Below are 15,487 nucleotides of genomic sequence, written 5' to 3' on the forward strand. Positions count from 1 at the left end.
TAGCAAGATGGGGCTATTTTTGTTTGAGCCTCCCAGAGTTGCATTTTAAGATGGGCAGCCTTCCTAAGGGATTAAATGAAATGTGGACTAAAACGGGGCTGATCCAGGCAGAAATGTGTGTGAGAGGGAAGAACAGGAAAAGCCCAGCTCATTTAGCAGAATGGTGAGGGGGGAGGCATTGAAAGATTGGGTGGCAGTTCAGGCCAGTAAAATAGGCCATTCTAGACAGAGCCCGCAATGGAGAGATTCGGGGTGGGTGGGTGGGGGGACACAGGGAGGGGATGGGGATGGGAGATCTTGCGCTGGGACCTGCTGAGGGACCAAGTACAGGAGGGAACAATGCACACCAGCTGCGCTCTACCTGCCCTGTCTAGATTTCATTTCATCCCAAACCCAGAATAATCCAAGTGTTTTGGGATTTGGTTCTGTTGACTGTGGCTGACCTGAAATGGTTGGGCAAAACTCGCAGAATGTGTTGGTTTATTCTAGGCTTGAAACAAAATGTGTTTTTTTTCCATTTCATGCACCTAAAGTCTATTTTATAAGCCTTTTAGATTGCATCTCAAGACAGTTTCCTGCAAAAATGCATTAAAATTAAAAATGAAGCTGTTTCAAGATGTTCTTTGTCTTTATTTTGTATGTCCCTATTCTGTGGATCATCCCTGTGGATCTGTTTGGTTTCCAGAGGATGTTTGAGGACTTCCTCAGGGACCTGGGAAGCAGCTATGCTAACCTGGGGGTACTATTCTGTCAACCTCTAGAACAAGGCGTTAGCAGGGATCTTTGATGGGATTGTGCCTCAACTTCTCTGCTGATCTAGTAGGTTTCTCTGAAATGTTGAGGAGCTCTGGGAGATGAAGCAGCAGAAGAGATGCCTGGAACAATACTGAAAAGCAATGAAGAGCAGTTATGAGTCAACATGGCTATCAGGTCAGGTTCAAACCTATAGCATAGTTATACTCTGTGCTTCTCAAATCTGTGGTTTTCTTCCAGCAATCTTAATTTAAGGCTTCCTGGACCTTTTAAGGGAAAAATGGGCTGGACGATCAGTTAGTAGGCTGCTATGATGAATTTGCAAGGCATCTGGAAGGTAAAATCACATTTTCTCAAAGTTGATGTCAGCTGGCCGTATCCAGTAGTAAGTTATTTGGGACCAGTTCAGCCCTGTTGATCCCAAAGAAGTGGATTAATTCCTCTGTGATATCACTTGTGGACTGGATTCATTTGGTGAAAGCTACCAGGGAAATACCAGGTCTGAGTAAAGGCTAGTTCATCCTTGGGAGAAGAGCACCATTGCCTCTTCAAAGGAAGTGGCATTACCCTCTGTTGCAAGGATACATTCACTTCCACCTCTCCTTGAAAAGCCATTATTTGACCCAGCTATTTGTATAACTATTGGTGGGAATCCAATGTTCTTTTCTTTGTTTTTGTCCAGGGGATGAGGCAGAGGGCAGTTAATGGAACAGAGACTGCTCTGATTGTTCCTGATGATCTGTGGTGATACTGGGATAGGGGAGTGCAACATCACAATCTCATTTGAAGGTTAGGAGTAGGGGGCACTGTATTATATACTTCTGGCTGGCTCAGTTGGTTTGGAGGCTTAGTATTCAGGCCCTAAGCCGCAGGGAACCGTGGGTCATCCATCAATACTGGGTGAAATATCAATACTTACAATATATTTACCCACATTGCTGTTGAGATTCTGTCTTGGTCCCTGGATGGTATTAAGATCTGAATGGAGAGAAATCCCAGCAAAACCAACAGCTTCTGGAAGTAGTGAGTAGCAAAACAGGGTAGCAGGTTCTTAGTTTGGGTGGTCCCTTGGATTCAGGACGGAGGTACAAAAACTATCCATATGGTGTAGTAACAACAACTTGCACCTAAACATCGGCAAGACGAAAGAGATGGTGTTAGACTTCCGGAGAAAAAAGGAGGAACCTGCCCCACTTTACATCGGAGAGGACTGTGTGGAGAGAGTTTTCTCCTTTAAATTTCTGGGAGTCTACCTCTGTGAAGATCTGATCTGGAAAGTTAGCACAACCCAGGTGGCTAGAAAGGCCCAACAGAGGCTTCACTTTCTTAGGGTCTTGCGGAAGAACAGGGTAGAACAACAGCTAATGACCCTCTTTTACCGGTCTACTATAGAGAGCGTCCTCTCGTATGGTATTGTGGTTTGGTATACTGGTCTGACAGCCGCGGACAGGAAAGTATTACAGAGGGTAGTGAGCACAGCACAAGACATTGTGGGCTGTCCCCTGACACCACTGGATGACATCGCCAGGGCTCATTGCCTTGGAAGAGTGAGGAAAATTCTCAGGGATGACTCACACCCTGGACGGTATCTCTACTCTCCTACCATCGGGTAGGAGATATAGGAGTATAGCCAGCCGTACCAACAGGCTGAAAAACAGCTTTTATCCATGGGCTGTTAGGCTTTTGAATGGGATATAATCTCTGTGAACTTATGCAGAATTGACTTGGGAGGCCAGTGTGTGGTGTAGTAGGTTCACATGGTGTGGTAGGATGGAGGGTTTGTTGTCACTGTGTGTTGGGGGGAGGGAGCATGGGGAGAGGCTCAGCTAATCTCAATGTACACATGTTGTACTTTGACAATAAAGGCTTATTATTATTTATTATTACTCAAGGAGCAGTTGGAAGCCATGGCCAGAGGGCTGTTGCATAGCTTCATTTTATGTGTTAGTTGCAACTGTATCTGGTCACTCAGGCCCTTGTCACTTCATGTTTGGAGTATTGGAGCTACCTGTGGTTCCCCTTGAAGACCATCCACATTGAGGAAATCCGGGTAATAATAGGCACAGCTTGGTTTGCCGATGTCAGCCTTTACTGCAGGAGCTGCCCTGGTTAGCTCTCAGCTTCCAGATGCAATTCAAGATGCCGGTTATCTTTATGGTCCTTTATTATGTCTTAGGAACTGGCCATACAGTTTTTAAACTGCCTACTCAGCATAGAATCTTGTCTGTCCAATAAGATCCAGGATTTACTAGTTCTTACTAGGAGTAGTCAACATAAAAGGCATCCTGAAGACAAGCTTTCTTGAGCAGGGGCAGGTTTCCTTAAGAGTAGCTTATCTTTGGAGATAAGAACAGCCCTATTCCTATTAATATTCCAAGGAGTGGTGATGTCTGGTTCTGAAGGAGCCACAGGGGTGGCCTGGAATGTTGTCTTGTCCCAAGGATATAGTGCCAGCTTGTGGAAGTTGGGTGAAGACTCTGCTCTCTTTTGCGTTTTTTTAAATGAAATACATGGAGGAAATGTATGCTGCTTAGTGACTGTTTGATTGGAGCAATATAAATCCCTAGGTAATAAATATACAGGTCATCGTCTTACAACCATTCATTTAGCAACTGTTCAAAGTTACAATGCCACTGAAAAAACAGCACTGAAAAAGTGACTTATGACTGGTCCTGGCACTTAAAATTGTCTTGGCATTTCCATGATCACATGATCAAACTTCGGGCACTTGGCAACCGGCATGTATTTATGATATTTGCAGTGTCCAAGAGTCATATGAACATAGTTTGTGATCTTCCCAGCTGACCTCTGACAAGCAAAGTCAATGGGAGAGACTGGATTTGCTTAACAGCGGTGTGGTTCACTTAACGACTGCCTTGCTTTGCAGTTGAAATTCTGGTCCCAATTGTGGTTATAAGTTGACAACAACTTGTATTCTTTGTGTTTAGGGATGAGGCATTGGATAAGCTTTTAATCTCCTTGTAACCTTGTGGAAACCGCTTTTTTTGATTATTGTGTTGTCTGATTTTTCCACAAGTTGCTTTAGAAATTCATTTTGTGCGTGCATCGATGGGAAAGCTGTTTTTCTAATCTGTGTAAACCCAGTTCAAACCCCAAGCACTCATCATCTTCAGTTTTCCAGATATGGCACTTTAAATTGACATTGATAATAGGGCTAGCTGTTTGTATGCAGGATGAGTCAGGGCAGGACCAATCCTGCCAAAACTTCTTCCTATCCATAGGCAGTTAGCACATGCGTGTTTGCTGGATTGATGCAGATAATGGCTGGTCTGCATAAAAATTGCAAGTCAAGCACTAGGCACAAGTTACTTTTTAGATATGCAATGTGTACTTAACCCGTAAACGTTTCTGCCAAGTTGGACAAATAGCTCCTTGGACTGCTTGCAGATATACTAATACATATTTATCAATAATGCTTAAAGATGAAATGCCACCATCAGACAAAAATGAAACGGGGATAACACAGGGGCCTCTGTTATCACTTCTCCATAGATATGCTGAGGTCTTGGTTTTGCTGATAATATTGAAGTTAGAACTCAGTAACCAGTGGGAATCTGAGAAGCAGACAACCGAGGCTTACAGATGGAGCGGGAGAGCTTTGGAAAAGTAAACTAAAGAGCCACTTCTACAGGAGGTTAAAAAAATAAAAAGGTTGACAGAAAGGAAATGTCTACCTGGTGTACTGCTAGTGCAGGGGTAGGCAACCTTGGCTCTTTTATGACTCGTGGACTTCAACTCCCAGAATTCCTGAGCCAGCATGGCTCAGCTTAGAAACCTCTCCCTTTCCCCTCAGCGTGGCTGGCTCAGGAATTCTGGGAGTTGAAGTCCACGAGTCATAAAAGAGCCAAGGTTGCCTACCCCTGTGCTACTTCATATCCATATGAAAACTATGTCTGAATTACCTCTGGCCCGTAGATCACTCCAAGACCTGTTTCCTTGCAGGATAGTTCTGCCATGAAGTGGTAGGTTTATTGAAAGCAAAACAGTCCTCAAAGTGCCTTTTTAGAAGATGGTGCTGTAGATGGTTTTTGTTGTTGTTCCCAAAGTTGTTTGGGGGGTGGGTAGGGGTTTGGGGGGCTGGGGTGGGGCGCGGAATCAAAATGTTCGGTGAAAACATGCCAAGTTCTTCATAATATCCCTTGTGGTGCTTGACACTACATGGCGTTTTCCCTTAAACCAGGACCAAATAACCATGGGCCATAATAATGTTTGGGAAAAGGAATGGTACTGTTAGATGATTAAAACTCCACTGTGTGGATTATACTTTAGATACTTTAGGATAGGTCAGGGGTAGGCAGCCTCGGCTCTTTTATGACTCGTGGACTTCAACTCCCAGAATTCCTGAGCCAGCCATGCTGGCTCAGGAATTCTGGGAGTTGATGTCCACGAGTCATAAAAGAGCCGAGGTTGCCTACCCCTGGGATAGGTTAATTCAAAATACTGTAAGCTCTGAAAGGTCACTTCAAAGGTCATCAAGAGTGAAATTGGGGGTAAGCAAGATACACTCCTGAAGTTTTGTGTACCTCAAAGCGGGTAAAATTTTGAAAATTCCAGCTTTTAGTTTTTTTTTAAATTATTCTAACGATTGCAGTAGCAGATGTAATGGCAAAAATATTTGCCTTTTCGTGCTGAGTATGCCTATTAACCCTGAGACATTATCTCTTTTTTTACTTTTCCTATACTGTTTACTTTTGAGGTTTCTATTAGCGAGGAGGTAATTAATACCGTGCATCTCAGTAGCAGTGTAGTTCTGCGGAAATAATCGTTAACAGCATTGTGTTCACACTCTAAAAGTTACTTGTAAATGCCTCAAAATCAAACCAAACCAGTAACAATCTTGATATCAGGAGCATATTTTTCAAGAAAAATCTTGACTTCTATTTTGTTTAGATTATTGGTTATTAATGTTGTGTGTTTATGCTGTATTTTTTTGCCGGAAATTTAGCTAGGCTGGGGGTTGGTCTTGTTGAAATTGCCCTTTTATAAATCAGGATTGTTTGGGCAGGCGACCAGGGCAAAGAAAAATGTATTCTAAGTCCATGTAATATCAATCTTCGGCATTCTGGGACACCTTTGTATTCAGCCATCATTGTTAAGATGAGACAGATTCTGTCAGTGCAACACTGAATTGTAAAAGAGACCAATTAACTCTTTGGGCCATTGTCAAATGCTTAAGCATAGCAAAATAGAAAACTTCTGGATTTCTGGTGAAGCAGCCTACTTTTATGATTATGCCACTGTTTAGCAAGAGTAAATGTGGCCTGCAAATATATCTACCCACTGCTCAGCCATGTTTCTCCATGCCCATAATGCCAATTTTCTCCCTCCTAGGGAAAAATGGACCCAGCTCCACTAGTTGTTTTTTTCTTCCAGAGTCATGAAAGCTTTGAACTATTGCAAGTATCATTTTGGCCTGTTGCCTTAATCCACATGTGTGTTGCCCATTACTTTCTGCTATTTTGTAATTTTTTTTGAATAACCTTATGTAAAAACAATGTATTAATAATAAATTGTTCAGTATGCACTGTGATGTCTGAGTTCAGAGTAATTCGACTCATATTGTTGTGAATGGGTCAGTTACTATACTTTCTCAATGATCACTCATAGTTGGGTATTTAATAGCAGGTAGGATATGGTTTTATATTAAATGAACGTAAGCGTTTCTGATCACAATATCCAAAGGACCAAAATGCTAACACACATTACTCGGTGATGAGATGGTGAAGTCCAAACTTTTTATAAAGATGTTGAAATAATGTATTATTAAATCAAGTTGACAGAAGAGGGTGATTTCGCAATATTAGAATTCTAAATGTGCAGTGTCTATTTGAGTGATGAACTCATGTCAAAATAAGGTTGCAACCCAATAAATTTTAATACATTCACATTTAGTCAATTCTGTATGTTTAAAAAATAATTTCTGAAGCATGGAGCTTTTTTTCCTGGTTTTAGTTGATGCTCTCGTGTTGAGTCATTCTTTTTGCAATCATTACATTATTACAAGCATTACACTTGAAAAGGATATCTAAACCTGTATTCTAATTGGGGATATTTTGAATTAACTTGCAGCTGTTGGCCTTCCAGTTGTTGCTGGACTACAGCTTCCAACATTCCTCACAAACTGCAGCTGGTGAATACTTGAAGAAGAAAATTAATGCCAAGCCTTTATCCCTAACTGATCTTTTGTAAGTGACAGAAAAAAGAGAGATAAAATTCATCTTATCTGGAAAGGTTCCTTTGGAGGGTGATGCTTTTCTAGAATGGTGGAGAAGCATCTGGCTTTAAGGTGTAGAAAAATAGACTAGCCATCCTCTCTTCTAGTTGCTTAAAGCAAAATTGGCTTCTTCCTGTATTTCCAGACCTTATACTTGCTATTGTCTGTATCTTGCGTAGATATTTAAGACTTTTTTCCCAGAATTTCACCACACTTTGAAATTTGAGTCTTGCTTATAAAACTCCGGCACCCAAGTTGGCCTAGAGCTGGAAAGAGACATGCAATGTTTCTTTTTTTTTCACCACTATCCCAAGAACTTCAGGCAAAGCACAATGCATTTTATTGAGGATGAAACCTTTATAAAGCGTACAGAAACAAAAGATACATACACTCAATATATATGTGATGAGTCAAAAAGCAACAAATCAAATAATAAAGAGACATTTATTAGATTTGAGAAAAGACAACTTTAAAATATGTTGCACCCTCTACTTTCCCACCTGGATTTGTTTCTTAATACTTGCAACTTTATTCAAGGGCTTCTGACTATAGCCCTGTTGTTTGATTGTTCCTGAGAGGGCTGGTTTTTGAACATGAAAGGAATTTGTTTTGGTTCACAGGAAAAACATGGTTTCCTAAACTTCAAACGTGGCATCGATGCCATGCTAAAAATGCTGATATCACTTTTGTTAAAATGCTAAGAATGAAGCCTAAAATTCCATATAACATGGAGAACTGAAGATAAGTAAAAATGGAGGCATTTTTCTACTTGGGAATTCATAACTGGTAATATTCCAATTTGCCTTCTGGAAGGAAACCAGTGATTGCAAACTTATCTATCCACACATATGAACATAAGAAAAACAGACATCTCCATATCTTGGATACTAATCAGATCCACATCTTCTTTACTTTCAGCAGTGGTCATGCATTAGGCAATTATGATGGACCTTTTTAGACATCTGTGAACAGTGGTGTCCTTACGGGGTGGTCAAAACTCGCAAGATGGCACTCACTAGCAAGCAGGGGTGTCCAACCTTGGCACCTTTTGGATGTGTGAACTTCCAACTTCCAGAATTCCCAGCCTGGTTGGGGAATTCTGAGAGTTGAAGTCCACAAGTTGCCAAGTTTGAACACTCCTGAACTAGTGTATAGCTGAAGTCCCCCCATCCCACCCCACACGCCAGTGTGCAAGTCCATTCTAATATTCAAAAGGACATCATCTTTGTTAACTTTTCCTATATACTTTAACCACAAATTAAACATCGTGGGAAGAGCCCGTTTCCCAACATTTCGCTATCTGCAGGGTAAGTCACAAACTTTTTGACCTAAAAAGAGTTCAAAAACACTGACAACAAACATTTCCGCTCAGCCATCAATGCTTTGGAAACAATATTGCCAATTCCCCTGCTCGCATACCATTTCTGAAAGATAATTATTCAAATAGATTAACAATTTAAACACTTTTACGGTTAATAAAACAGACTTAGATTTTAGGAGAGCAGCTAAATAATGACACCTGCTGGGGCACAAGGAATATCTAGATCTCACCGATGGGGACCCCGAAACTTGAGAGTCCCTGCTGCCTTGGGATAAGCTCGCGCGAGCATGCTGGGAATTGTAGTCTCGTTGCCGGAAGCCCGCGCAGGCGTAGTCAACAACCCGCCTTCCGCCTCACTCTCGCGCAGACTCCCGGCATCCTTCGCAGACTAAGCTTACCTGTCTCCAGCTGCATGCTGGGAGTCGTAGTCCTGCCCTGAGGAAAGCGACAAGGCGAAGGCAGGGCTGCTTCCTTCTCCCGGAGCTCCTCTTCCCGGCCGGGCGAAAGGCTCGGAAGCGGCAGCGGCAAAATGGCACGTCAGGGCAGCCGAGGAGGCGCCGAGAGCAAGAAAATGGTAATGGCCGCTGTCGGGGCCTGGGGAGAAAGTTGGGGGGCTGCCCCGACGAAGGAAGGCGGGCGTTGGGAGTTTGCCTGGCGGGCCTTGAAGGAGGGGAAGTGCTATGTGTGTAATGGCCACCGTGAATAAATGCTGTACATCAGGGTTTCCCTGCTAATGTCGGTGCCTTTGCCGACCCGTGAAAAAAAGGTGGTGGGGATGAGCCCGGAGGGTCCTAAAAAAGTGAGGACGGGACCTTAATTAGCTAAATAGAGAAAGGTCTATCTGGTCAAAAGAAGAAATATCAAGCATGAAGTCGTCATATCGTCTTATATGTTGTATTATGTATTACTAGAGTTAATAATAGTGCGCTGTATGATGTTATGATATTGCTTATATATAACAATATTGTCATATATTATTATAAACATCCATATAGGATTGACTTATGTGTTCCATTAAATATTAATGTGTAGTTACAAACATGTAATATTGTCCTGCATGATATTTTTTATTTTTTATTTTTTATTTTAATTCCATTTATATCCCGCCCTTCTCCGAAGACTCAGGGCGGCTTACAAGCTTAGCATTGTCATTGTCATTATCATTGTCCTTTGTATTATTATCCTATTATACTGTTACAAACATGTAATAATAATATTACATTTTGTATTTTCCCTCTTGATCCTGTATGCGTTTTCTTATTTATGGAATTGGGGTCCCTTTCCTGTTTTTAATTCTAATTACAGTTATTTTCATTATCAGTTATAAGACTGTATACCTTTGCACATCTAGGTAATTAGGGAATTTTAATGATTAATTTTATTATTTATTATGTCCTTTCTCTCAATCTCAACAACTCTCTGTCTCTCACAAAAAATTAGCAAACAAATTACAATAAAATCAAACCAAAAATTACACTAGGAAACCTAGTGACTTGATGATATAGTTAGAAATGCTGATTAAAGTAATAGGCAAGTTTCCCTAACATTTCTGGTGCACAAGATCATTTCCATAAATAGTGAAAAGATGAACAGTCTGTATGGTTCTGAAATACTTTTAAAATTATAAAATATGCTTTTTTGTAATTATAAAATAAAAACAATAACCAGATATACCAAATCTGAAAGACAATGTTGGCAGGATGTACGACTGCCTAAAACGTTTCTTAAAAATAAAGTCAGAACTGAATGTGCCTCCCAAGAGTTACTTGGAATGCCCCTGTTTATTTTTTAATCATATTTATAGGCAGCTAAATCCCTAAGGACTCTAGACTGTTTGCAAGAGACAATATGCAAGGAACAATAAGCATGAACACATAGAATACAATAAAATTAAGCAAACCAAACTAATCAAACCAAGATGAAGTCAAGTGTCAAATGCCATCTGGATCAGGGGGCAAAAGAGTGATCGAAATGCTTGAGATGTGGCAGCTTCCCATATCAAAAAACTGCAATATTTAGGAATTTTTAACGTACTTTAGAACGAAGACAAATCGAGGTAGACATAATGTAAATGATAAATTTTTTTTGCTTGGTGTAGCAATTGTAGACCAAGATATGTTTTTCTATTATCCTAGAAAGTAGTAGGCCATGGAATAACAGGTTTAACTTACAGGAAGGTAGATTGCAATTGAATGCAGTGAAGAACTTTCTTGACAGAACAGTTTCACCATGGAACCAATAATGTTGCACAAAAGGGAGCTTCTCCTTGTTGGATATGTTCAGACCCAGATCAAATGTTTTAATTTGGATTCCTGTAACGAACAAACTATCAGTAGCCTAAATGGCAGGTTTGAGTCTATGCCACCATTTGATTTTTTGCTCCAGAACAGTGAACCTTTGTGAACATTAAACATAATTTCTCTCTTTTTAATAGCTATGGATAGGCAAACTGTTCAGAAATGAACTGTTAGCTATTGAGCATTCTCCATTCTGTCATGTACTGTTTTTTCCATCTGCCTTGTCAATGGGTTATTAAAATATTTGTTACTAACCCCTCCTTTATTTTTGTCTTGTCTTCTCTGCAATCATCAGCTAGGTTACAGGAATCTTTGGGCACCCTCTCCAAGCTTTCTAATTCTACAAAGCAACTTTATGTAGCTTTACAATTCTAATTCTATAAAGCAGCTTTGGCCAGTCTGGCCTCTACTATTAACCTTCAACTCTCTGTATCCTCTGATGGCTATGGTGCCTCTGGATCCATTTGATACCAGAATTCCAAGCCGTAGCTTACAGAGGATCTTGCTTCCCCCCCTCCCCCCCACTATAATAAAAGCAGTATTGTGGTGCAAGCTCTACCACTGTGGGATATAGTGGCATATGCAAAAAAAAAAGGGTGAATGAGGCTTCTGCCATGCACTACTTTTCTCAGCCGGAATCCCCTTGTGCTGCCTTGGTGGATGCCATTGGTTGCAAAATATCTAAACCAGGCAAAACACAACCACTCAGAAAAAGAGGTGTTGACTGTTGGATTGCTGCCCTCAATATTGCTACTCTATAGAAATAGCATCATGTTGAATGAACCATAACTTCATATATGACTTGACGCACTCTTTCTTGTGTTTTGGCTTGGTATGACCATGTGAGAATGTGGTGTGGTTTTTATTGTCTCACTAAACTCTGATGTCTTTTTTTTTCTCCCTTTCTGCTTGCCTGCCGCTTTCATTCTGTAGTATTGGTATTTGCCATTCATTTCACCTTCTGCATCTATGCATCTCATGGTAGGTTTTAGGTTTCTTAATCTGAAAACTAGACATTTCTGCTGTATAAAATGAGATTTTAATGAAGTCTTAAGCAGGGTGTACTAACTAATGTACACAGCTGGCCCTTTATGTACCTCAACATTTCCAGCTCTTAATAGGAAGGCATTTGTGTAGTCAAGAACTGATGGATTGGTTATGCTCTTCAAGTTTAGAGATGGGGGGGAAGATACAGCAAGTATTTTTTCTTCTTTGTTTGTTGATGGTGTCTACGTTTCTGCTGAAAGTTGATTAGCTTTGTGGTTCCTTTGAGTTTTCAAGTGTAATATTATTGAAACAATGAAAGTCAAGAAAAAAAGTCCTCTTATACAGGTTGGACACTTGGAATCTGTCGGTTTTTTTTTGTTTTTTGTTTTGGTCAGTGACCATGTTCATCTTGAAAGCAAGGACTTCAATTTTGTGAAATTGTTTGCTCTGAAAAGTTCCACTGATGCAATGTTTGAGCCAAATTATTGATTAGGTCTGGCCACAGGGAGCATGTGACTCCGTTGTTCCAGTAGCTTAATTGTCTCTTCTGTAGAAATGCCCCTGATGTGCCAAATTCTATCCTCCCTCAAGCAAGTATTGATTAATGAACACAGGAGCAGTTATTACGCCAAGAATATTAGGGATTGGTTTAGAATGTGTGGGCTGTCTCTTGGTAGCCAACTTCAAGCCATAGCAGAATCGCAGATGCTAAGGAAAAGCAAAAGTCTCCCCATTTTCTATTTCTTCTTCGTTTGTTTAGGACAGAGTTGTTTTATTTATTCTTCTCACCCTCGTTCAAAACCTATGGCCCCTGCAAAATTCATACTCTTCGGTATTCTGGTAAAGCAGGTGTTCGTGTCCATTTTTTCTTGTGACAGACTAAGCTGTGCCTGGATCAGCCCCTAACTATTTGCACCCTTCTTTTTGTATGGTATATGCTAAAAATGTTGTGAATTTGTCTAGAGCTCGGAGCTCTTCACTTTGACGTATGGGGCTTTGGTCACTCAGCTGTGTAAGGACTACGAGAATGATGAAGATGTCAACAAGCAGCTTGACAAAATGTAAGTAACAAAGAGGGTGTTCTCAGGTTAGAGATGTCAGAAGCCCCTTTTCTGTGGGTTGTCCGCGTGCAGAATAAATCTAGTTTCCCCCAATCCTTGAAGTTGGGAAAACAAGTGAGCATGGCTTTCATTTCTAAAGCCTCCCGAGTGTTTCTCCTCAGTCTAATCCGCTCCGTGGGATCACAGTTTCACGGTGTCTTGCTTTTGGCTGCTTTAATAGGGGCTACAACATAGGTGTTCGACTCGTGGAAGACTTTCTAGCACGATCCAATGTTGGGAGATGTCATGATTTTCGAGAAACGGCAGATGTAATTGCAAAGGTGATGCCTCTTTTTGACTGTTTGGCTTTATTTCTGCATGCTTGTTGTTTCCTAGTGTTGGTGATAAATCATCTTAGATTTTCTTGAACTTATAACTATGTACTATGAACACAGTTTTCTCTGCACAAAACAAATTTCACTCCAGTCTTGTTTTCAGCCGTTTTCTGGAATTGTCTCTATCTTTAAATAAAACAGAAGTGAAACAATAATAATAAACTAAAAGTGTTTTTTATTATCAAAGCTGGATGTCTTTTTTTTTACTAAGAAGCTAAGTAAGATCAGATAATTTTGTAACAGGAAAAAAATCAGAAAAGCTTTTCTCCTATTTAAAAATGTAAGGCAATGTCCTAAATGTTACCACTGTTTTCAGAAGAGGAAGGCATCAGACATAATAATGCAGAGATTACTTATCGAAATCAGTATTTTCTTGTCTAATCTGGTGTGTGGAAAAGAATTTACTTAAGTATGTTACATTGAGGAATTGCTGGGGTTTGTTTTGTGGTCATTTGCTCGTTGATGTGTAAAAAATGGTAGCTTACTAAATCTTTCACACTTTGAACCTAGCTCTTCTCTCATATCTGTTTCACTTGATAGGTAGCATTTAAAATGTACTTGGGTATCACGCCAAGCATCACAAACTGGAGTCCGGCAGGTGACGAATTCTCTCTTATCTTGGAAAACAATCCACTGGTGGATTTTGTGGAATTACCCGACAACCATTCCTCTCTTATTTACTCTAACCTCTTATGTGGGGTGCTACGGGGAGCCCTGGAAATGGTGAGAACAAGGGGAAGTCCAGTTGAACCAAAAGCTCTGGGTGGCTGCTTTTAATGGAATGCATAACTACGAGACTATATGTTTTCTGCATCCTCTGAAAAGTTCAAAATAAATTGTGGGAATTAAGTACATGGGTTTATGTTAACGAAAAGTATCAGCAGTGTGTTAAAGTAATGGGTAGTATTCATTTGGTAATATTAGATTTCTGTTAGGGCTGTGAGTCTGAGAACATCAATTGAATCAATTTAAATATTTTCTTACTGTAACTTTTCCATTTAAAAAAAATTCTGTAAAATTTCCTCCATATATGCAGGTGCGCTTTTGTTAATAAAAAGGATGGTTTGCAGGCTGTTACCCTGTAGCATTGTGAAGGCTGAAATAGCGTTCTCATTTCTTAGGACTCGAGTACTGGGGGTCAGCTCTGTGTACTGTATTTATGGGACATCTCTTTTAAGGATTCTAAGTGTTTCACAGTCAAAGCCTACAGTATCAATGAGGGTGACTGGAAGCTTTTCGTCATACGTCCTAAGAACAGTTTGTGATAATGAACTCCATCAAGGGGTTTCCAAAACCCCCAATGCAAAAGGGGAAAAAAAACATATCACTTGCAAGACAGGAAGGTCGATAAAGGCAGTGCAGTAAAGGCTATAAAGTGGGAGAAGGATGACTTTTCACAAATAATGGGACGTATCTTGGCATGAATACCTGTCCTCTTCAAAGGGGTTTGACACTTTAGGGAGCTGTTGTAGGTAAATATCTCAAAAGTGTGGACTTTCCTCTCTCATCATAGGTACAGATGGCTGTGGATGTCAGATTTCTCCTGGACACCTTGAAAGGGGATGGAGTCACAGAAATAAGGATGAAATTTATCAAGCGGATCGAAGACAATCTCCCGGTTGGAGAGGAGTGAGTCTTGAGCAGCCTTCATACTGGATTGGAAGGGATGAAGTAACTGAACCTGAGCTTTATTAGCATATAGTACCCTGCGTACTTTGAGACACTGACTGGTTAAGACGTCGTTTGAATTATTCTGTTTTATTTCCACCGATTTCTATTAAAAGCTTTTGTAGGAAGTAGAACACTTTTCATATTCACCAGAAACACAAGGCACCCTTTCCTTGTTACCACGCTTAGCTCCACGCAAAAATACAGGATATTAAAAAACTGTAATTTTGAGCATTGGAATAATTCTAGATGCCACTTTTGTTCTGCAGCAGGTGAAGAAATCCAGCATTGTGACCACTGCTTTTGTTGTTCAGTTTTTCTTCAGGGGGAAGCCATTCCTGATAGCACAGGAATTCATTATATGATTTGAAAGAATTGAGAGCTCCTAGTGGATTTGGACTTGTTCTTTTAGTTTTGCCATTCAACCAAACACTTAAATTTATGTTGAAACAAGAGTCGGATCCATTTTGACAGTCCTGATGGAAGTGTGTCATTAAAACTCCACAGAATCCCAGTTGGTTGGCCATTCCCAGTTTCGTCTTTTGTCTTCCTAGTTGGTTGGCCGAAATAGTTTTAATGAACCGATGATGTAGGGCTGAAGTTTCAAATGTTTATATAATGTCAGAAAAATGATACTCGCTCTGAGTTCCTCTTCTTTACCACATCTTTGGCTTCAGTAACTTAATTGAAGAGATGTTCAAACCAGCTTGTTTTCTAAAAGTTTTAGGCAAAGCGCCTTTCAAAATTGTTGCCGTTAGGCATCCATACTGAGAGGATAGAGGGGGTCATAG

At 40.4% G+C, this 15,487-nt stretch overlaps 2 protein-coding genes across 5 annotated transcripts in view; both read left to right on the top strand.

Moving 5' to 3' along the window:
* The window catches only part of LOC308672068 (protein argonaute-3), a 53,887-nt gene extending 47,228 nt beyond the window's left edge, over positions 1–6,659 (top strand). The window contains exons 20-21 of the mRNA XM_081334656.1: positions 4,267–5,057; positions 5,201–6,659. Of these exons, the coding sequence (XP_081190782.1) occupies positions 4,267–4,384 (118 nt within the window). The 3' untranslated portion in view covers positions 4,385–5,057; positions 5,201–6,659. The remainder of the gene's footprint in view (positions 1–4,266; positions 5,058–5,200) is intronic.
* Positions 281–14,824, top strand: TRAPPC3 (trafficking protein particle complex subunit 3). 4 transcript variants are annotated; one of them, XM_081334662.1, is made up of 6 exons: positions 281–930; positions 1,436–1,542; positions 12,557–12,654; positions 12,875–12,974; positions 13,569–13,751; positions 14,542–14,824. In XM_081334662.1, coding segments are annotated over exons 3-6 (405 nt in total). In that variant the 5' UTR covers positions 281–930; positions 1,436–1,542; positions 12,557–12,652; the 3' UTR covers positions 14,662–14,824. The 4 variants fall into 4 exon arrangements, with proteins under 4 accessions (XP_081190788.1, XP_081190787.1, XP_081190786.1 ...); XM_081334659.1 differs by lacking the exons at positions 281–930; positions 1,436–1,542 and adding exons at positions 8,717–8,883; positions 11,540–11,587; XM_081334661.1 differs by having other exon boundaries at positions 281–1,542.
* Positions 14,825–15,487: the final 663 nt, after the last annotated feature.

This window comes from Vipera berus, assembly GCF_964194415.1.
Source record: "Vipera berus genome assembly, chromosome: 9".
In the NCBI taxonomy this organism is placed as follows: domain Eukaryota; kingdom Metazoa; phylum Chordata; class Lepidosauria; order Squamata; family Viperidae; genus Vipera; species Vipera berus.

Coding starts and splice junctions, on each gene's coding strand:
- TRAPPC3 (XM_081334659.1), top strand. CDS start 8,839: ATGGCACGTCAGGGCAGCCGAGGAGGCGCCGAGAGCAAGAAAATG. Junction 12,655..12,874: donor AACAAGCAGCTTGACAAAAT/GTAAGTAACAAA, acceptor CTGCTTTAATAG/GGGCTACAACATAGGTGTTC. Junction 13,752..14,541: donor TACGGGGAGCCCTGGAAATG/GTGAGAACAAGG, acceptor CTCTCATCATAG/GTACAGATGGCTGTGGATGT.